The sequence below is a fragment of the Panulirus ornatus genome, chromosome 11 (genome assembly GCF_036320965.1).
Source record: "Panulirus ornatus isolate Po-2019 chromosome 11, ASM3632096v1, whole genome shotgun sequence".
Lineage (NCBI taxonomy): Eukaryota > Metazoa > Arthropoda > Malacostraca > Decapoda > Palinuridae > Panulirus > Panulirus ornatus.
Window position 1 is genome coordinate 65,840,104 of NC_092234.1, and position 22,439 is coordinate 65,862,542.

The 22,439-nt window shown below is 42.3% G+C and overlaps 1 protein-coding gene across 1 annotated transcript in view; it reads right to left on the bottom strand.

Annotated features, from left to right (window-relative positions):
- Positions 1 to 22,439, bottom strand: part of Ttc30 (tetratricopeptide repeat domain 30) — a 424,420-nt gene that overhangs the window by 73,237 nt on the left and 328,744 nt on the right. The window contains exon 13 of the mRNA XM_071666254.1: positions 8,135 to 8,230. Within this exon, the coding sequence (XP_071522355.1) occupies positions 8,135 to 8,230 (96 nt within the window). The remainder of the gene's footprint in view (positions 1 to 8,134; positions 8,231 to 22,439) is intronic.

Below are 22,439 nucleotides of genomic sequence, written 5' to 3' on the forward strand. Positions count from 1 at the left end.
TCAAACATCTCATTTCCAGCACATCCACCCTCCTGCGCACAACTCTATCCATAGCCCATGCCTCGCAACCATACAACATTGTTGGAACAACTACTCCTTCAAACATACCCATTTTTGCTTTCCGAGATAATGTTCTCAACTTCCACACATTCTGCAAGGCTCCCAGGATGTTCGCCCCCTCCCCCACCCAATGATTCACCTCCGCTTCCATGGTTCCATCCGCTGCCAGATCCACTTCAAGACATCTAAAACACTTTACTTCCTCCAGTTTTTCTCCATTCAAACTTACCTCCCAATTGACTTGACCCTCAACCCTACTGTACCTAATAACCTTGCTCTTATTCACATTTACTCTTAACTTTCTTCTTTCACACACTTTACCAAACTCAGTCACCAGCTTCTGCAGTTTCTCACATGAATCAGCCACCAGCGCTGTATCATCAGACAACAACAACTGACTCACTTCCCAAGCTCTCTCATCCACAACAGACTTCATACTTGCCCCTCTTTCCAAAACTCTTGCATTCACCTCCCTCACAACCCCATCCATAAACAAATTAAACAACCATCACACACCCCTGCTGCAAACCTACATTCACTGAGAACCAATCACTTTCCTCTCTTCCTACACGTACACATGCCTTACATCCTCGATAAAAACTTTTCACTGCTTCTAACAACTTGCCTCCCACACCATATATTCTTAATACCTTCCACACAGCATCTCTATCCACTCTATCATATGCCTTCTCCAGATATATATATTTATTATTATTATTTTGCTTTGTTGCTGTCTCCCGCGTTTGCGAGGTAGCGCAAGGAAACAGACGAAAGAAATGGCCCAACCCATCCCCATACACAAAGTATATACATACACGTCTACACACGCAAATATACATACCTATACATCTCAATGTACACATATATATACACACACAGACACATACATATATACCCATGCACACAATTCACACTGTCTGCCTTTATTCATTCCCATCGCCACCTCGCCACACATGGACTACCATCCCCCTTCCCCCTCATGTGTGCGAGGTAGCACTAGGAAAAGACAACAAAGGCCCCATTTGTTCACACTCAGTCTCTAGCTGTCATGCAATAATGCCCGAAACCACAGCTCCCTTTCCACATCCAGGCCCCACACAACTTTCCATGGTTTACCCCAGACGCTTCACACGCCCTGATTCAATCCACTGACAGCACGTCAACCCCGATATGCCACATCGATCCAATTCACTCTATTCCTTGCCCTCCTTTCACCCTCCTGCATGTTCAGGCCCCGATCACACAAAATCTTTTTCACTCCATCTTTCCACCTCCAATTTGGTCTCCCACTCCTCCTCGTTCCCTCCACCTCCGACACATATATCCTCTTGGTCAATCTTTCCTCACTCATTCTCTCCATGTGCCCAAACCATTTCAAAACACCCTCTTCTGCTCTCTCAACCACGCTCTTTTTATTTCCACACATCTCTCTTACCCTTACATTACTTACTCGATCAAACCACCTCACACCACACATTGTCCTCAAACATCTCATTTCCAGCACATCCACCCTCCTGCGCACAACTCTATCCATATCCCACGCCTCGCAACCATACAACATTGTTGGAACCACCATTCCTTCAAACATACCCCATATATATATATATATATATTCTTCTTTCTTTCTTTCACACTATTCGCCATTTCCCGCGATAGCGAGGTAGGCTTAAGAAGAGAGGACTGGGCTTTTGAGGGAATATCCTCACCTGGCCCCCTTGTCTGTTCCTTCTTTTGGAAAAATAAAATATATATATATATATATATATATATATATATATATATATATATATATATATATATATTTTTTTTTTTTTTTTTATACTATATGCCATTTCCCGCAATAGCAAAGATAGCGTTAAGAACAGAGGACTGGGCCTTTGACGGAATATCCTCACCTGGCCCCCTTCTCTGTTCCTTCTTTTGGAAAATTGAAAAAAAAAAACGAGAGGGGAGGATTTCCAGCCCCCCGCTCCCATACATATATATAAATATATATATAAGTGGTAGAGGATGTGTGGATCAGGTATTTGCTTTGAAGAATGTATGTGAGAAATACTTAGAAAAGCAAATGGATTTGTATGTAGCATTTATGGATCTGGAGAAGGCATATGATAGAGTTGATAGAGATGCTCTGTGGAAGGTATTAAGAATATATGGTGTGGGAGGCAAGTTGTTAGAAGCAGTGAAAAGTTTTTATAGAGGATGTAAGGCATGTGTACGTGTAGGAAGAGAGGAAAGTGATTGGTTCTCAGTGAATGTAGGTTTGCGGCAGGGGTGTGTGATGTCTCCATGGTTGTTTAATTTATTTATGGATGGGGTTGTTAGGGAGGTGAATGCAAGAGTTTTGGAAAGAGGGGCAAGTATGAAGTCTGTTGGGGATGAGAGAGCTTGGGAAGTGAGTCAGTTGTTGTTCGCTGATGATACAGTGCTGGTGGCTGATTCATGTGAGAAACTGCAGAAGCTGGTGACTGAGTTTGGTAGAGTGTGTGAAAGAAGAAAGTTAAGAGTAAATGTGAATAAGAGCAAGGTTATTAGGTACAGTAGGGTTGAGGGTCAAGTCAACTGGGAGGTAAGTTTGAATGGAGAAAAACTGGAGGAAGTAAAGTGTTTTAGATATCTGGGAGTGGATCTGGCAGTGGATGGAACCATGGAAGCGGAAGTGGATCATAGGGTGGGGGAGGGGGCGAAAATCCTGGGAGCCTTGAAGAATGTGTGGAAGTCGAGAACATTATCTCGGAAAGCAAAAATGGGAATGTGTGGAAGTCGAGAACATTATCTCGGAAAGCAAAAATGGGTATGTTTGAAGGAATAGTGGTTCCAACAATGTTGTATGGTTGCGATGCGTGGGCTATGGATAGAGTTGTGCGCAGGAGGATGGATGTGCTGGAAATGAGATGTTTGTGGACAATGTGTGGTGTGAGGTGGTTTGATCGAGTAAGTAACGTAAGGGTAAGAGAGATGTGTGGAAATAAAAAGAGCGTGGTTGAGAGAGCAGAAGAGGGTGTTTTCAAATGGTTTGGGCACATGGAGAGAATGAGTGAGGAAAGATTGACCAAGAGGATATATGTGTCGGAGGTGGAGGGAACGAGAAGTGGGAGACCAAATTGGAGGTGGAAAGATGGAGTGAAAAAGATTTTGTGTGATCGGGGCCTGAACATGCAGGAGGGTGAAAGGAGGGCAAGGAATAGAGTGAATTGCATCGATGTGGTATACCGGGGTTGACGTGCTGTCAGTGGATTGAATCAGGGCATGTGAAGCGTCTGGGGTAAACCATATATATATATATATGTCTTTCTTTCTTTCATACTATTCGCCATTTCCCGCGTTAGCAAGGTAGCGTTAAGAACAGAGGACTGGGCCTCTGAGGGAATATCCTCACCTGGCCTCGTTCTCTGTTCCTTCTTTTGGAAAATCAAAAAAAAAAACGAGAGGGGAGGATTTCCAGCCCCCCGCTCCCTCCCCTTTTAGTCGCCTTCTACGACACGAAGGGAATACGTGGGAAGTATTCTTTCTCCCCTATCCCCAGGGATAATATATATATATATATATATATATATATATATATATATATATATATATATATATATATATATATATATAAAGGGGGTGACTGTATTGTTGACTGGTTGGTAAGGTTATTTAATGTATGTATGACTCATGGTGAGGTGCCTGAGGATTGGCGGAATGCGTGCATAGTGCCATTGTACAAAGGCAAAGGGGATAAGAGTGAGTGCTCAAATTACAGAGGTATAAGTTTGTTGAGTATTCCTGGTAAATTATATGAGAGGGTATTGATTGAGAGGGTGAAGGCATGTACAGAGCATCAGATTGGGGAAGAGCAGTGTGGTTTCAGAAGTGGTAGAGGATGTGTGGATCAGGTGTTTGCTTTGAAGAATGTATTTGAGAAATACTTAGAAAAGCAAATGGTTTTGTATGTAGCATTTATGGATCTGGAGAAGGCATATGATAGAGTTGATAGAGATGCTCTGTGGAAGGTATTAAGAATATATGGAGTGGGAGGCAAGTTGTTAGAAGCAGTGAAAAGTTTTTATCGAGGATGTAAGGCATGTGTACGTGTAGGAAGAGAGGAAAGTGATTGGTTCTCAGTGAATGTAGGTTTGCGGCAGGGGTGTGTGATGTCTCCATGGTTGTTTAATGTGTTTATGGATGGGGTTGTTAGGGAGGTGAATGCAAGAGTTTTGGAAAGAGGGGCAAGTATGAAGTCTGTTGGGGATGAGAGAGCTTGAGAAGTGAGTCAGTTGTTGTTTGCTGATGATACAGCGCTGGTGGCTGATTCATGTGAGAAACTGCAGAAGCTGGTGACTGAGTTTGGTAAAGTGTGTGAAAGAAGAAAGTTAAGAGTAAATGTGAATAAGAGCAAGGTTATTAGGTACAGTAGGGTTGAGGGTCAAGTCAATTGGGAGGTAAGTTTGAATGGAGAAAAACTGGAGGAAGTAAAGTGTTTTAGATATCTGGGAGTGGATGTGGCAGCGGATGGAAGCATGGAAGCGGAAGTGGATCATAGGGTGGGGGAGGGGGCGAAAATCCTGGGAGCCTTGAAGAATGTGTGGAAGTCGAGAACATTATCTCGGAAAGCAAAAATGGATATGTTTGAAGGAATAGTGGTTGCAATAATGTTGTATGTTTGCGAGGCGTGGGCTATGGATAGAGCTGTGCGCAGGAGGATGGATGTGCTGGAAATGAGATGTTTGAGGACAATGTGTGGTGTGAAGTGGTTTGATCGAGTAAGTAACGTAAGGGTAAGAGAGATGTGTGGAAATAAAAAGAGCGTGGTTGAGAGAGCAGAAGAGGGTGTTTTGAAATGGTTTGGGCACATGGAGAGAATGAGTGAGGAAAGATTGACCAAGAGGATATATGTGTCGGAGGTGGAGGGAACGAGGAGAAGTGGGAGACCAAATTGGAGGTGGAAAGATGGAGAGAAAAAGATTTTGTGTGATCGGGGCCTGAACATGCAGGAGGGTGAAAGGAGGGCAAGGAATAGAGTGAATTGGATCGATGTGGTATACCGGTGTTGACGTGCTGTCAGTGGATTGAATCAGGGCATGTGAAGCGTCTGGGGTAAACCATGGAAAGCTGTGTAGGTATGTATATTTGCGTGTGTGGACGTATGTATATACATGTGTATGGGGGTGGGTTGGGCCATTTCTTTCGTCTGTTTCCTTGCGCTACCTCGCAAACGCGGGAGACAGCGACAAAGCAAAAAAAAAGAAAATATATATATATATATATATATATATATATATATATATATATATATATATATATATATGGAGAGAGATGGGTGATTATTGGTGCATATGCACCTGGGCATGAGAAGAAAGATCATGAGAGGCAAGTGTTTTGGGAGCAGCTGAATGAGTGTGTTAGTGGTTTTGATGCACAAGACCGGGTTATAGTGATGGGTGATTTGAATGCAAAGGTGAGTAATGTGGCAGTTGAGGGAATAACTGGTATACATGGAGTGTTTAGTGTTGTAAATGGAAATGGTGAAGAGCTTGTAGATTTATGTGCTGAAAAAGGACTGGTGATTGGGAATACCTGGTTTAAAAAGCGAGATATACATAAGTATACGTATGTAAGTAGGAGAGATGGCCAGAGAGCGTTTTTGGATTACGTGTTAATTGATAGACACACGAAAGAGAGACTTTTGGATGTTAATGTGCTGAGAGGTGCAACTGGAGGGATGTCTGATCATTATCTTGTGGAGGCGAAGGTGAAGATTTGTGGGGGTTTTCAGAAAAGAAGAGAGAATGTTGGGGTGAAGAGAGTGGTGAGAGTAAGTGAGCTTGGGAAGGAGACTTGTGTGAGGAAGTACCAGGAGAGACTGAGTACAGAATGGAAATACGTGAGAGGAAAGTAGGTGAGGGGAGTGGGGGAGGAATGGGATGTATTTAGGGAAGCAGTGATGGCTTGCGCAAAAGGTGCTTGTGGAATGAGAAGCGTGGGAGGTGGGCTGATTAGAAAAGGTAGTGAGTGGTGGGATGAAGAAGTAAGATTTTTAGTGAAAGAGAAGAGAGAGGCATTTGGACGATTTTTGCAGGGAAAAAATGCAAATGAGTGGGAGAGGTATAAAAGAAAGAGGCAGGGGGTCAAGAGAAAGGTGCAAGAGGTGAAAAAGAGGGCAAATGAGAGTTGGGGTGAGAGAGTATCATTAAATTTTAGGGAGAATGAAAAGATGTTCTGGAAGAAGGTAAATAAAGTGCGTAAGACAAGGGAGCAAATGGGAACTTCAGTGAAGGGGGCTAATGGGGAGGTGATAACAAGTAGTGGTAATGTGAGGAGATGTAGTGAGTATTTTGAAGGTTTGTTGAATGTGTCTGATGACAGAGTGGCAGATATAGGGTGTTTTGGTCGAGGTGGTGTGGAAAGTGAGAGGGTTAGGGAAAATGATTTGGTAAATAGAGAAGAGGTAGTAAAAGCTTTACAGAAGATGAAAGCCGGCAAGGCAGCAGGTTTGGATGGTATTGCAGTGGAATTTATTAAAAAAGGGGGTGACTCTATTGTTGACTGGTTGGTAAGGTTATTTAATGTATGTATGATTCATGGTGAGGTGCCTGAGGATTGGCGGAATGCTTGCATAGTGCCATTGTACAAAGGCAAAGGGGATAAGAATGAGTGCTCAAATTACAGAGGTATAAGTTTGTTAAGTATTCCTGGTAAATTATATGGGAGGGTATTGATTGAGAGGGTGAAGCCTTATGTGTCTCACCCTTAAGAGGCCACTGACAGAGGGTAACTCTAGCACAGTTTTTTCAGAGGCTTCTACTTAATGTTCCTACCAACTACTTCTACCTAATGTGTCTACCAAATGTTTGTGCCTAATACTTCATCCTACTACTTCTACCTAATGTTCCCAGCTTGTGTTCCTATCTACTACTACCTAATGCTTCTGTCTAACATTCCTACCCACTTCTTCTATCTACTGCTTCCACCAATTTGCTAAAAGGCAGGGCTAGGCATACGGAGTTCACCACAGGAAAATCTAAAGTTAAGAAGAATAAGTTGCGAGTTAAGTGTTATCAAGTGTTCTGTGTGACTAGGAGAGATTGTATGCTAATAGAAAGAATGCTAGCAGTCCATGACTGGGTGAGGCAGAAAGGAAAGACAGCTACTGGGTCAAAGGAGTGCAACTTGACAACCACTGAAGTGCTAGCTCACTATGCAGCCATCACTAACCCTCCCAATACCAAGGCAGGTAGCACCAGTAGTATACCTCCCTGGTTGGTGGCTGCCTACTAAGTATTACCTTCTTCTAAAAGAGCCAAATTCTTTCCTTCTACTGACTGTAGTGCAGCTATGAAGATGCATGAGCCCCATTAAAGGAGTCCTTTGGGACATACAACTAAAACGAAATTAATGCTCTTGCAGCATATTTTCCTTAAGAGGGAATCATTAATACAACCTAATAATGTAAAGCTTATTCATTGTTCGAAGGGTGTTTACAATTTCAACTCTTAATTTTCAGCCCGAGTCTTTATCAAAAGTTTCACAATTATTCATTTGGAAACAACCATTTCTTTTTGTTTATCCCAGTCTGGCATGTTAGTTTTGTGTGTTTTGTCAAGAGATTCAATGAAGGTTACCAATTCTCTCATTTTCATAATCTATAAACAGTAATTAAACTTACTCCTAGGTTACTGAATTATTACTCCCTGTTTTGTCTAAGGGGTTTAAGCACTTGATTACAAAAATTCTTGCCTCTGTTGGAAAAGCATCTAGGGGAGTGAGGTAGGGAGGAAGCAGGAGATAGGAAAGTATAGGAAGAAAGAGTACAACTGATAAAGAGGAAACAGGAGGTAGAAAATGAAAGGATGAAAAAGAAAGATAAAAGAAAAGTGAAAAAAAGAAGAGCAAGGTGAAGTAAACAAAATATGAGTATACTGATTAGTGACTATTTCATCAATATTTAAGTCTTGTACACAATATACCTGATGTTTCAGCATACTGAGCTTGTATGTAGAGAAAAGTCACCAATGAACAGTTCTGAAAGGAACAACACATTTTAGTAAAATGTATCCATAGGAGAAATTAAACTCATGAGGAAAACACTTACCAGGTGTCAGTTCCCAGTTTCTTGTTGTATGGCTCTAAACTCTTGATCACACGGGATATGCCAAACTCATAATTGCCTTTGGCGCAATACAGTGTCCTAGAAGGAGAAGTGGAAGAGAATTAGCGAATTGTCAGTGAAAACATTAAGCTTGATAATGTAATATGAAACATTTATCAGAAAATGTTCATTATCCTAAGATGAAAGATTCTGAAATGGAGCTCTTTAAAAGTACAGCACCATTTTGTTTTTATTCTGTAAATACATTGGTAAGAGGATTAGCAACACTATTCTAGTATTATCAATCAAACACCTATTAACTCTTCTGCTGTCCTATGATGTAGGTTGAGTCTTGATTACCTCACACTTCTCATATCACTTTATGATGATAGCTCACCTGCACAGCCAGAATCCCTTTCATTGTGTATGGCCAGAAATTTTGTCTTTTTCCTGCAACATTCATTTGCTATCTACTTACCTTGCTGTACAGTTTATTTACTTCCGTGAGTGAATAAATCTACAAAACTAAGTGTCTACTTGTAATAAAACTGAAAATTAAAGGTAAGCTTACATAATGATTTCTTTTATTATTATTTTATTATTTTGCTTTGTCGCTGTCTCCCGTGTTTGCGAGGTAGCGCAAGGAAACAGACGAAAGAAATGGCCCAACCCACCCCCATACACATGTATATACACACATGTCCACACATGCAAATATACATACCTATACATCTCAAATGTACACATATATATACACACACAGACACATACATATATACCCATGCACACAATTCACACTGTCTCCTTTTATTCATTCCCATCGCCACCTCGCCACACATGGAATACCATCCCCCTCCCCCCTCATGTGTGCGAGGTAGCACTAGGAAAAGACAACAAAGGCCTCATTCATTCACACTCAGTCTCTAGCTGTCATGCAATAAAGCCCGAAACCACAGCTCCCTTTCCACATCTAGGCCCCACACAACTTTCCATGGTTTACCCCAGACGCTTCACATGCCCTGATTCAATCCACTGACAGCACATCAACCCCGGTATACCACATCGATCCAATTCACTCTATTCCTTGCCCGCCTTTCACCCTCCTGCATGTTCAGGCCCCGATCACTCAAAATCTTTTTCACTCCATCTTTCCACCTCCAATTTGGTCTCCCACTTCTCGTTCCCTCCACCTCCGACACATATATCCTCTTGGTCAATCTTTCCTCACTCATTCTCTCCATGTGGCCCAAACCATTTCAAAACACCCTCTTCTGCTCTCTTAACCACACTCTTTTTATTTCCACACATCTCTCTTACCCTTACATTACTTACTCGATCAAACCACCTCACACCACACATTGTCCTCAGACATCTCATTTCCAGCACATCCACCCTCCTGCGCACAACTCTATCCATAGCCCACGCCTCGCAACCATACAACATTGTTGGAACCACTGTTCCTTCAAACATACCCATTTTTGCTTTCCGAGATAATGTTCTCGACTTCCACACATTCTTCAAGGCTCCCAGGATTTTCGCCCCCTCCCCCACCCTATGATTCATTTCCGCTTCCATGGTTCCATCCGCTGCCAGATCCACTCCCAGATATCTAAAACACTTTACTTCCTCCAGTTTTTCTCCATTCAAACTTACCTCCCAATTGACTTGACCCTCAACCCTACTGTACCTAATAACCTTGCTCTTATTCACATTTACTCCTAACTTTCTTCTTTCACACACTTTACCAAACTCAGTCACCAGCTTCTGCAGTTTCTCACATGAATCAGCCACCAGCGCTGTATCATCAGCGAACAACAATTGACTCACTTCCCAAGCTCTCTCATCCACAACAGACTTCATACTTGCCCCTCTTTCCAAAACTCTTGCATTCACCTCCCTAACAACCCCATCCATAAACAAATTAAACAACCATGGAGACATCACACACCCCTGCCGCAAACCTACATTCTTACATCAGTATATTTTCAGCAATGTTGTGGAATTATTTCATATTTATGCATAAAACAGTTTAATCTGTTCACAGAAAAACAAAATAAAGAAAGTATTCTCCTACCTCACACCATGAGCAAAACACAGAACTGCTGTGTGTCTGTCATTTGTCTTTATTCATTGAAAGTGATTTACTAGAAAAAAAGCAGTATTTTCCATTTTCACTCTACATGTAAAACACTGTCTGTCAATGATGTCTGTCTGTATGTGTGCCTTTACTCATTATCCCTTACCTGTCCCCAAAGGCCTATATTAGAACAGTTGAGGAGACAATCCATCTGCTGGCATATATCAGAATAGCTTTCAAGGAGATGGGTAAGGAAATATCTAGTATGTCATACATACGGCAACACTAGAAAATGCTTCTCAGGTTTGGTTATTGCACTTAAAGAAACAAAGAGCTCACAGAGGTGGTCCAGAAGATGGCATCAAAGATAGTACCACAATTAAGAAAGCTAAGCTACAGGGAAAGGATGAAGGCTTTAAATTTACCTACCTTGGAAGAAAGATGACTGAGGGATGAACTGATCATAACTTATGTTTTGAAAAGAGACAGATGATGTGAACATTGGACAGTTCTTTGAGATGTTAGGATAGAGCAACCAGAGGATATGGCATGAAATTAAGTACAAAATTTGTAAATATGGATGGAAAGAAACTCTTTTATATTATAAGAGTGGTGAATGAATGGAAGAGACTGACTGAGGAAATGGTTAATCCAGATAGCATATAGTGTCTACAAAAGATCTTGTCTGCCCCCATATTTTTTCAAAGGCAATGTCACACATGTATATTACTGTAGTGATTGTTCATCTCTCCTTTAGCCTTGATTACCATCTAAAGATGTCAGGGCATGGAACTGGCAAAGTTCCTGAAGTAATCATATTTTGCTTTGCTTTGTCGCTGTCTCCCGCGTTAGCGAGGTAGCGCAAGGAATCAGATGAAAAAATGGCCCAACCCACCTACATACACATGTATATACATACATGTCCACACACGCAAATATACATACCTATACATCTCAATGTACACATATATATACACACACAGACATATACATAGATACACATGTACATAACTCATACTGTCTGCCTTTATTTATTCCCATCGCCACCTAGCCACACATGAAATAACAACCCCCTCCCCCCTCATCTGTGTGGGGTAGCGCTAGGAAAAGACAACAAAGGCCCCATTCGTTCACACTCAGTCTCTAGCTGTCATGTAATAATGCACCGAAACCACAGCTCCCTTTCCACATCCAGGCCCCACAGAACTTTCCATGGTTTACCCCAGACGCTTCACATGCCCTGGTTCAATCCACTGACAGCACGTCGACCCCAGTATACCACATCGTTCCAATTCACTCTATTCCTTGCCCTCCTTTCACCCTCCTGCATGTTTAGGCCACGATCACTCAAAATCTTTTTCACTCCATCTTTCCACCTCCAATTTGGTCTCCCACTTCTCCTCGTTCCCTCCACCTCTGACACATATATCCTCTTGGTCAATCTTTCCTCACTCATTCTCTCCATGTGACCAAACCATTTCAAAACACCCTCTTCTGCTCTCTCAACCACACTCTTTTTATTTCCACACATCTCTCTTACCCTTACATTACTTACTCGATCAAACCACCTCACACCACATATTGTCCTTAAACATCTCATTTCCAGCACATCCATCCTCCTGCGCACAACCCTATCCATAGCCCACGCCTCGCAACCATACAACATTGTTGGAACCACTATTCCTTCAAACATACCCATTTTTGCTTTCCGAGATAATGTTCTCGACTTTCACACATTCTTCAATGCTCCCAGAATTTTCGCCCCCTCCCCCACCCTATGATTCACTTCCGCTTCCATGGTTCCATCCGCTGCCAGATCCACTCCCAGATATCTAAAACACTTTACTTCCTCCAGTTTTTCTCCATTCAAACTTACCTCCCAATTGACTTGACCCTCAACCCTACTGTACCTAATAACCTTGCTCTTATTCGCATTCACTCTTAACTTTCTTCTTTCACACACTTTACCAAACTCAGTCACCAGCTTCTGCAGTTTCTCACATGAATCAGCCACCAGTGCTGTATCATCAGCGAACAACAACTGACTGACTTCCTAAGCTCTCTTATCCACAATAGACTGCCCTTTACTTCCTCCAGTTTTTCTCCATTCAAACTTACCTCCCAATTGACTTGACCCTCAACCCTACTGTACCTAATAACCTTGCTCTTATTCGCATTCACTCTTAACTTTCTTCTTTCACACACTTTACCAAACTCAGTCACCAGCTTCTGCAGTTTCTCACATGAATCAGCCACCAGCGCTGCATCATCAGCGAACAACAACTGACTCACTTCCCTATCTCTCTCCTCCACAACAGACTGCATACTTGCCCCTCTTTCCAAAAATCTTGCATTCACCTCCTTAACAACCTCATCCATAAACAAATTAAACAACCATGGAGACATCACACACCCCTGCCGCAAACCTACATTCACTGAGAACCAATCACTTTCCTCTCTTCCTACATCCTCGATAAAAACTTTTCACTGCTTCTAACAACTTACCTCCCACACCATATATTCTTAATACCTTCCACAGAGCATCTCTTTAACTCTGTCATATGCCTTCTCCAGATCCATGAATGCTACATACAAATCCATTTGCTTTTCTAAGTATTTCTCACATACATTCTTCAAAGCAAAGACCTGATCCACACATCCTCTACCACTTCTGAAACCACAATGCTCTTCCCCAATCTGATGCTCTGTACATGCCTTCACCCTCTCAATCAATACCCTCCCATATAATTTCCCAGGAATACTCAACAAACTTATACCTCTGTAATTTGAGCACTCACTCTTATCCCCTTTGCCTTTGTACAATGGCACTATGTGAGCATTCCGTCAATCCTCAGGCACCTCACCATGAATCATACATACATTAAATAACCTTACCAACCAGTCACCAATACAGTCACCCCCTTTTTTGATAAATTCCACTGCAATACCATCCAAACCTGCTGCTTTGCTAGCTTTCATCTTCCGCAAAGCTTTTACTACCTCTTCTCTGTTTACCAAATCATTCTCCCTAACCCTTTCACTTTGCACACCACCTCGACCAAAACTCCCTATATCTGCCACTCTATCATCAAACACATTCAACAAACCTTCAAAATACTCACTCCATCTCCTTCTCACATCACCACTACTTGTTATCACCTCCCCTTTAACCCCCTTCACTGAAGTTTCCCATTTGCTCCCTTGTCTTACGCACTTTATTTACCTCCTTCCAAAACATCTTTTTATTCTCCCTAAAATTTAATGATACTCTCTCACCCCAACTCTCATTTGCCCTCTTTTTCACCTTTTGCACCTTTCTCTTGACCTCCTGCCTCTTTCTTTTATACATCTCCCACTCATTTGCATTTTTTCCCTGCAAAAATCGTCTAAATGCCTCTCTCTTCTCTTTCACTAATAATCTTACTTCTTCATCCCACCACTCACTACCCTTTCTATTCAACCCACCTCCCACACTTCTCATGCCACAAGCATCTTTTGCGCAAGCCATCACTGCTTCCCTAAATACATCACATTCCTCCCCCACTCCCCTTACCTCCTTTGTTCTCACCTTTTTTCATTCTGTACTCAGTCTCTCCTGGTACTTCCTCACACAAGTCTCCTTCCCAAGCTCACTTACTCTCACCACTCTCTTCACCTCAACATTCTCTCTTCTTTTCTGAAAACCCCTACAAATCTTCACCTTCGCCTCCACAAGATAAAAATGATCAGACATCCCTCCAGTTGCACCTCTCAGCACATTAACATCCAAAAGTCTCTCTTTCGCGCACCTATCAATTAACACGTAATCCAATAATACTCTCTGGCCATCTCTCCTACTTACATACGTATACTTATGTATATCTCGCTTTTTAAACCAGGTATTCCCAATCACCAGTCCTTTTTCAGCACATAAGTCAACAAGTTCTTCACCATTTCCATTTACAACACTGAACACCCCATGTATACCAATTATTCCCTTAACTGCCACATTACTTACCTTTGCATTCAAATCACCCATCACTATAACCCAATCTTGTGCATCAAAACCACTAACACACTTACTCAGCTGCTCCCAAAACACTTGCCTCTCATGATCTTTCTTCTCATGCCCAGGCTCATATACACCAATAATCACCCATCTCTCTCTATCAACTTTCAGTTTTACCCATATCAGTCTAGAATTTACTTTCTTACATTCTATCAAATACTCCCACATCTCCTGTTTCAGGAGTAGTGCTACTCCTTCCCTTGCTCTTGTCCTCTCACTAACCCCTGACTTTACTCCCAAGACATTCCCAAACCACTCTTCCCCTTTACCCTTGAGCTTTGTTTCACTCAGAGCCAAACATCCAGGTTCCTTTCCTCAAACATAATACCTATCTCTCCTTTTTTCTCATCTTGGTTACATCCACACACATTTAGACACCCCAATCTGAGCCTTCGAGGAGGATGAGCACTCCCCGCATGACTCCTTCTTCTGTTTCCCCTTTTAGAAAGTCAAAATACAAGGAGGGGAGGGTTTCTGGCCTCCCGCTCCCGTCCCCTTTAGTCGCCTTCTACGACACATGAGGAATGCATGGGAAGTATTTTTTCTCCCCTATCCCCAGGGATAGGTCCAAGTTTTGGGTCCATTGGGTCTTAATCTCCTAACTGAGGTGTGGCACTGATGAAATGATGAAAGCAAGCTTGACCTTCATATGATTCCAGCAGTTCTCATTGGGTTAAGGCCAAGGGAATTCCCAGGCCACTCCAGCAGTGGATATTTTGCCCTGATAACCAATTCATCATCTTTCTAGCCTTGCAGCATAAAGTGATCACACTCATGAACCCCTTAATGTACTGCTTTTCATTCAATGTAATATTTCTAGAATGTCTACAAAAATCTCGCCTGCCTGCCTCCCCATACATTTTCAAAGGTAATGTCACACCTACCTTTTAGCACTTTGGGCTTAACTACCATCTAAAAACCTCTAGACATGGAATTGACTAAGTTTCTGAAGTATTCTACATCCACATTTTGGGTCCATAGGATCTTGACCTCCTGAATGAGGTGAGGCACTGATGAGGTGTTGCTGGAAGCAGCACCTTGAAGTCTCACATGTACCTACACTTTCTTTCTTCCAGGTAAGAATTCAGGCTTCCTCCTCCTTAGAAACTTGAGAAGCAACCATTTTGAAGCACAGGTGGAAGAAATACAGTGCCCAGAAGCAAAATTCCTAAAATGAAGTAGTAGACAGGAAGAGTAAAGAAAGATACCCTGAGGCACACTGAGATGGAGATGTCTCTCAAAGAATCATTCAACGTCACCTGCAAAAGGACTTTCACATTCTTTCCTGCAAGAAGCTAGTTATCAAACCCATGCTTACAAAGGAAGTGAAACACAAATGATTCTCATTTGCAAAGAAATACAAGGACTGGAGTGAGCAACAGTGGAGTAAGGCAAGGGAGGGTGAGGAAGCCAGAAAATGCCAACTGGTATGACTCACATTTCACAATGAAGAGAGTGAAACACCCAGATAGTGTGATGATCTGAGGTTGCTTCTGTGATACAACGGTGGGGAGGGTTGTGCTTCTTTCCTACAGTGTCTGCATAAAACATTATCATCTCAATATATTTTTGAAGGCGATGCACAGCTACGGTTTATTGTGGGTTCAAGCATATTAGGTTGTGTTGTTGATTGGTTGGCAAGGATATTCAATGTATGTACAGATCATGGTGAAGTGCCTTAGGATTAGTGGAATGCATGTATAGTGAACCTGTACAAAAGCAAAGGGGATAAAGGTGAATGTTCAAACTACAGAGGCATAAGTTTGTTGAGTATTCTTGGGAAATCATATGAGAGGGTATTGATTGAGAGGGTGAAGGCATGTACAGAGCATCAGATTGGGAAAGAGCAGTGTGGTTTCAAAAGTGGTAGAGGATGTGTGGATTAGGTGTTTCCTTTGAAGAATATGTATGAGAAATACTTAGAAAAATAGAGGGATTTGTCTGTAGCATTTACGGATCTGGAGAAGGCATATGATAGGGTTGATAGAGATGCCTTGTGGAAAGTTTTAAGAGTATATGGTGTGGGATGTACGTTGCTAGAAGCAGTGAAAAGTTTTACCAAGGATGTAAGGCATGTGTACGAGTAGGAAGAGAGGAAAGTGATTAGTTCCCAGTGAAGGTCAGTCTGTGGCAGGGATGTGTGATGTCCCCATGGCTGTTTAATTTGTTTATGGATGGGTTGACTAGGGAGGTAAATGCAAGAGTTTTGGAGAGAGGGGCGAGTATGCAGTGTGTTGGGGATGAGGGGGCCTGGGAAGTGTCAGCTGTTGTTTGCTGATGATACAGCTCTGGTGGCTGATTCAAGGAAGAATCTTCAGAGGTTGGTGACTGAGTTTGGAAAAGTGTGTGAAAGGAGAAAGTTGAGAGTAAATGTGAATAAGAGCAAGGTTATCAAATTCAGTAGGGTTTAGAGACAAGTTGATTGGTATGTAAGTCTGAATGGAGAAAAATTGGAGGAAGTGAAATGTTTCAGATGCCTGGGATTGGACTTAGCAGCAGAGAGAACCATGGAAGCAGAAGTGAGTCACAGGGTGGGGAAGGGGGCAAAGGTTTTGGGAGCAAAGAAGAATGTGTGAAAGGAGAGAACGTTATCTCAGATAGCAAAAAAAATGGGTATGTTTGAAGGAATAGTAGCTCCAACAAAATCATATGGCTACGAGGCATGGGCTATAGATGGGGTTGTACGGAGGAGGGTGGATGTGTTGAAAATGAAATGTTTGAGGACAATATGTGGTTTGAGGTGGTTTGATCGAGTAAGAATGAAAAGGTAAGAGAGATGTGTGGAAATAAAAAGAGTTTGGTTGAGAGAACAGAGGAGGGTGTGTTGAAATGGTTTGGACATATGGAGAGAATGAGTGAGGAAAGATTGACAAAGATGATACATGTGTCAGAGGTGGAGGGAACAAGGAGAAGTAGGAGACCAAATTGGAGGTGGAAGGATGAAGTGAAATAAGATTCTGAGCGATTGGGGTCTGAACATACAGGAGGGTGAAAGGCATGCAAGAATAGAGTGAATTGGAATGATGCAGTATACCAGGGCAACGTGTTGTCAGTGAACTGAACCAGGGCATGTGAGATGTCTGGGGGTAAACCATGGAAAGGTCTGTGGGGCCGGGATGTGGATAGGGAGCTGTGGTTTTGGCACATTAGAATTGACAGCTTGAGACTGAGTGTGAGCGAATGTGGCCATTTCTGTCTGTTTTCCTGACGTTACCTTGCTGAAGCAGGGGTAGTGATGGTGTTTCCTGTGGGACAGGGTAGTGCCAGGAATGGATGAAAACAAGCATGTATGAATATGTACAAGTGTGTATATGTGCGTATAAAGGCATTTATGTACATATATGTGTATGTGGTTGGATGGGCCATTCTTCGTCTGTTTCCTGGTGCTACCTTGCTAACATGGAAAATGGTAATCAAGTATAATGAATAAATGATGATAATGATAATATAAATGGGTATTTTTGAAGGATTACTAATTCCAACAATATTATAAGGTTGCGAGTCATGGGCTATATAGAAGGTTGTGCGGAGGAGGGTGGGTGTTTTGGAAGCAAAATGTTTGGGGACATGTGGTGTGAGGTGTTTTGAGTGAATATATAATGAAAGGGTGAGATGTAGTAAAAAGAGTGTGGCTCAGAGAGTAGAAGAGGATGTTGAAATATTTCGGACATATGGAGACAGTAAGTGAGGAAAAGATGAAAAAGAGGACATATGTGTCAGAAGTGGAGGGAGCAAAGAGAACCGAGAGACCAAATTGTAGATGGAAGGATGGAGTGAAAAAGATTTTGAGCAATTCAGGCCTGTACATGCAGGAGCATGAAAGGCATCCATGGAATAGAGTGAATTGGAACAATGTTGTATTCTGGGGTCGATGCGCCATCAATGGACTGAACCAGGGCATGTGAAATGTTTGCATTAAACCATGGAAAGATCTGTGCAGTCTGTGGCTTTAGCACATTACACATGACAGACCATGAATGGATATAAGCATATGTGGCCTTTCTTCATCTGTTTCCTGGCACTACATAGCTGATCCAGGGGGATGCGATTGGGTGTAGGGGAAAAGACAAGAATGTACGAGTAATCTTTTTTCTTTTATGCACTTGTGCTGTTTCCTGTGGGGTCAGGTGGAGTCAAGAATGGATGAAGGTGCGCAAGAATGTATGGAAGGAGAGAACGTACCCTCGGAGAGCAAAAATGGGCATGTTTGAAGGAATAATAGTTCCAAAAATATTATATGGTTGTGAGGCATGGGGTATAATTATGGTTGTATGGAGGAGGGTGGATGTGATGGAAATTAAATGTTTGAGGATAAAATGTGGTGTGAGGTGGTTTGATCGAGTAAGTAATGAAAGGGTAAGAGAGATATGTGGAAATAAAAAGAGTGTGGTTGAGAGAGTAGAAGCGGGTGTTCAACGTTAAAATGGTTTGGACAGATGGAGAGAATGAGTGAGGAAAAATTGACAAAGAGGATATATGTGTCAGAGGTGGAGAGCAAGGAGAAGCAGGGGACCAAGTTGGATGTGGAAGGATGGTCTCCCACTTCTCCCCTCCACCTCTGACACATATATCCTCTTCATCAATCTTTCCTCACTCTTCTCTCCATGTGTCCAAACCATTTCAACACACCCTCTTCTGCTCTCTCAACCACACTCTTTTTATTACCACACATCTCTCTTACCCTTTCATTACTTACTCTATCAAACCACCTCACACCACATATTGTCCTCAAACATTTAATTTCCAACACATCCACCCTCCTCTACACAACCCTCTCTATAGCCCATGCCTCGCAACCATATAACATTGTTGGAACCACTATTCCTACAAAAGTACTCATTTTTGCTCTCTGAGATAACGTTCTCGCCTTCCACACATTCTTCAATCCTCAGAGAACCTTCTGTTTCCATGGTTCCATGCGCTGCTAAATCCACTCCCAGATATCTAAAACACTTCACTTCCTCCAGTTTCTCTCCATTCAAACTTGCCTCTCAATTAACTTGTCCCTCAACCCTACTAAACCTAATAACTTTGCTCTTATCGAAATTTACTCTCAGCTTTCTTTTTTCACACACTTTACCAAACTCAGTCACTAACTTCTGTAGTTTCTCACCTGAATCAGCCACCAGCACTGTATCAACAGTGAATGACCACTGACTCACTTCCCATGCCCTCTCATCCACAGCAGACTGCATACTTGCTCCTCTCTCCAAAACTCTTGCATTCACCTCCCTAACCACCCTATCCATAAACAAATTAAACAACCATGGAGACATCACACATCCCTGCCGCAAATCGACATTTACTGGGAACCAATCACTTTCCTCTCTTCTTTGGTAAAAATTATTCATATTCATATTCAATTGTCTTCATCCATTCCTGGAACTACCCTGCCCCACAGGAAGCAGCATTGCTGCCTCCCACTTCAGCGAAATAGTGCAAGGAAAAGACAAAAAAGGCCATATTTGTTCACATGCTGTCATTAGCTGTCATGTGTAATGCACCATAACCACACCTCCCTATCCACATCCAGGCCTTACAGACCTCTCCATGGTTTACCCCAGACACTTCACATGCCCTGGTGCAGTCCATTAACAGCATGTTGGCCATGGTATGCCACACTGTTCCAATTCACTCTATTCCTTCCCTGCCGTATGTTCAGGCCCTGAGCGCTCGAAATCTTATTCACTCCATCCTTCCACTTCCAATTTGGTCTCTCGTGAAGATATGTATGTACATGTGTATGCATGTATATGTATGGGTACGTTGAAATGTTATTTATTTATTAATTTTGCTTTGTCGCTGTCTCCCACGTTAGCGAGGTAGCGCAAGGAAACAGATGAAAGAATGGCCCAACCCACCTACATACATATGTACATACATACACGTCCACACACACAAATATGAACACCTATATATCTCAACGTATATATATATATATACACACACAGACATATACATATATACACATGTACATAATTCATACTGTCTGCCTTTATTCACTCCCATCACCACCCCGCCACACATGAAGTAACAACAACCTCCCCCCTCATGTGTGTGAGGTAGCGCTAGGAAAAGAAAACAAAGGCCACATTCATTCACAAACAGTCTCTAGCTGTCATGTAATATGCACCGAAACCACAGCTCCCTTTCCACATCAAGGCCCCACAGAACTTTCCATGGTTTACCCTAGACGCTTTACATGCCCTGGTTCAATCCATTGACAGCACATTGGGCCCGGTATACCACATCGTTCCAATTCACTCTATTCCTTGCATGCCTTTCACCCTCAGGCCCCAATCACTCAAAATCTTTTTCACTCCATCTTTCCACCTCCAATTTGGTCTACCACTTCTCCTCGTTCCCTCCACCTCTGACACATATATCCTCTCAGTCAATCTTTCCTCACTCATTCCCTCCATGTGACCAAACCATTTCAAAACACCCTCTTCTGATCTCTCAGCCACACTTTTTATTACCATACATCTCTCTTACCCTATTATTACTTACTCGATCAAACCACCTCACACCACATATTGTTCTCAAACATCCCATTCCAGCACATCCACCCTCCTCCACACAACTCTATCTATAGCCCACGCCTCGCAACCATATAACATTGTTGGAACCACTATTCCTTCAAACGCACACAGTTTTGCTTTCCGAGATAATGTTCTTGGCATCCACACATTCTTCAACGCTCCCAGAACTTTCGCCCCCTCCCCCACCCTATGATTCACTTCCACTTCCATCCACTGCCAAATCCACTCCCAGATATCTAAAACACTTTACTTCCTCCAGTTTTTCTCCATTCAAACTTAACTCCCAATTGACTTGTCCCTCAACCCTACTGTACCTAATAACCTTGCTCTTATTCACATTTACTCTCAGCTTTCTTCTTTCACACATTTTACCAAACTCCGTCACCAGCCTCTGCAGTTTCTCACACAAATCAGCCACCAGTGCTGTATCATCAGCGAACATCAACTGACACTTTCCAAGCTCTCTCATCCACAACAGACTGCACACTTGCCCCTCTTTCCAAAACTCTTGTATTCACCTCCCTAACAATCCCATCCGTAAACAAATGAAACAACCATGGAGACATCACACACCCCTGCCGCAAACCTACATTCACTGAGAACCAATCACTTTCCTCTCTTCCTACACATACACGTGCCTTACATCCTCGATAAAAACTTTTCACTGCTTCTAACAACTTGCCTCCCACACCATATATTCTTAATACCTTCCACAGAGCATCTCTATCAACTCATTCATATGCCTTCTCCAGATCCATAAATGCTACATACAAATCCATTTGCTTTTCTAAGTATTTCTCACATACATTCTTCAAGGCAAACACCTGATCCACACATCCTCTACCACTTCTGAAACCACACTGCTCTTCCCACTCTGATGCTCTGTACATGCCTTCACCCTCTCAATCAATACCCTCCCATATAATTTCCCAGGAATACTCAACAAACTTATACCTCTGTAATTTGAACACTCACTTTTATCCCCTTTGCCTTTGTACAATGGCACTATGCAGGCATTCTGCCAATCCTCAGGCACCTCACCATGAGTCATACATACATTAAATAACCTTACGAACCAGTCAACAATACAGTCACCCCCTTTTTTGATAAATTCCACTGCAATACCATCCAAACCCGCTGCCTTGCCGGCTTTCATCTTCCGCAAAGCTTTTACTACCTCTTCTCTGTTTACCAAATCATTCTCCCTAACCCTCTCACTTTGCACACCGCATCAACCAAAACACCCTATATCTGCCACTCTATCATCAAACACATTTAACAGACCTTCAAAATACTCACTCCATCTCCTTCTCACATCACTACTACTTGTTATCACCTCCCCATTAGCCCCCTTCACTGAAGTTCCCATTTGTTCCCTTGTCTTACGCACTTTATTTACCTCCTTCCAAAACATCTTTTTATGCTCTCTGAAATTTAATGATACTCTCTCACCCCAACTCTCATTTGCCCTCTTTTTCACCTTTTGCACCTTTCTCTTGACCTCCTGCCTCTTTATTTTATACATCTCCCAGTTGAAATGTATATGTATGTATATGTGCATGTATGGGGGTTTATGTATATATATATATATATGTATATGGGTGGTTGGGCCATTCTTCATCTATTTCGTTGTGCTACCTC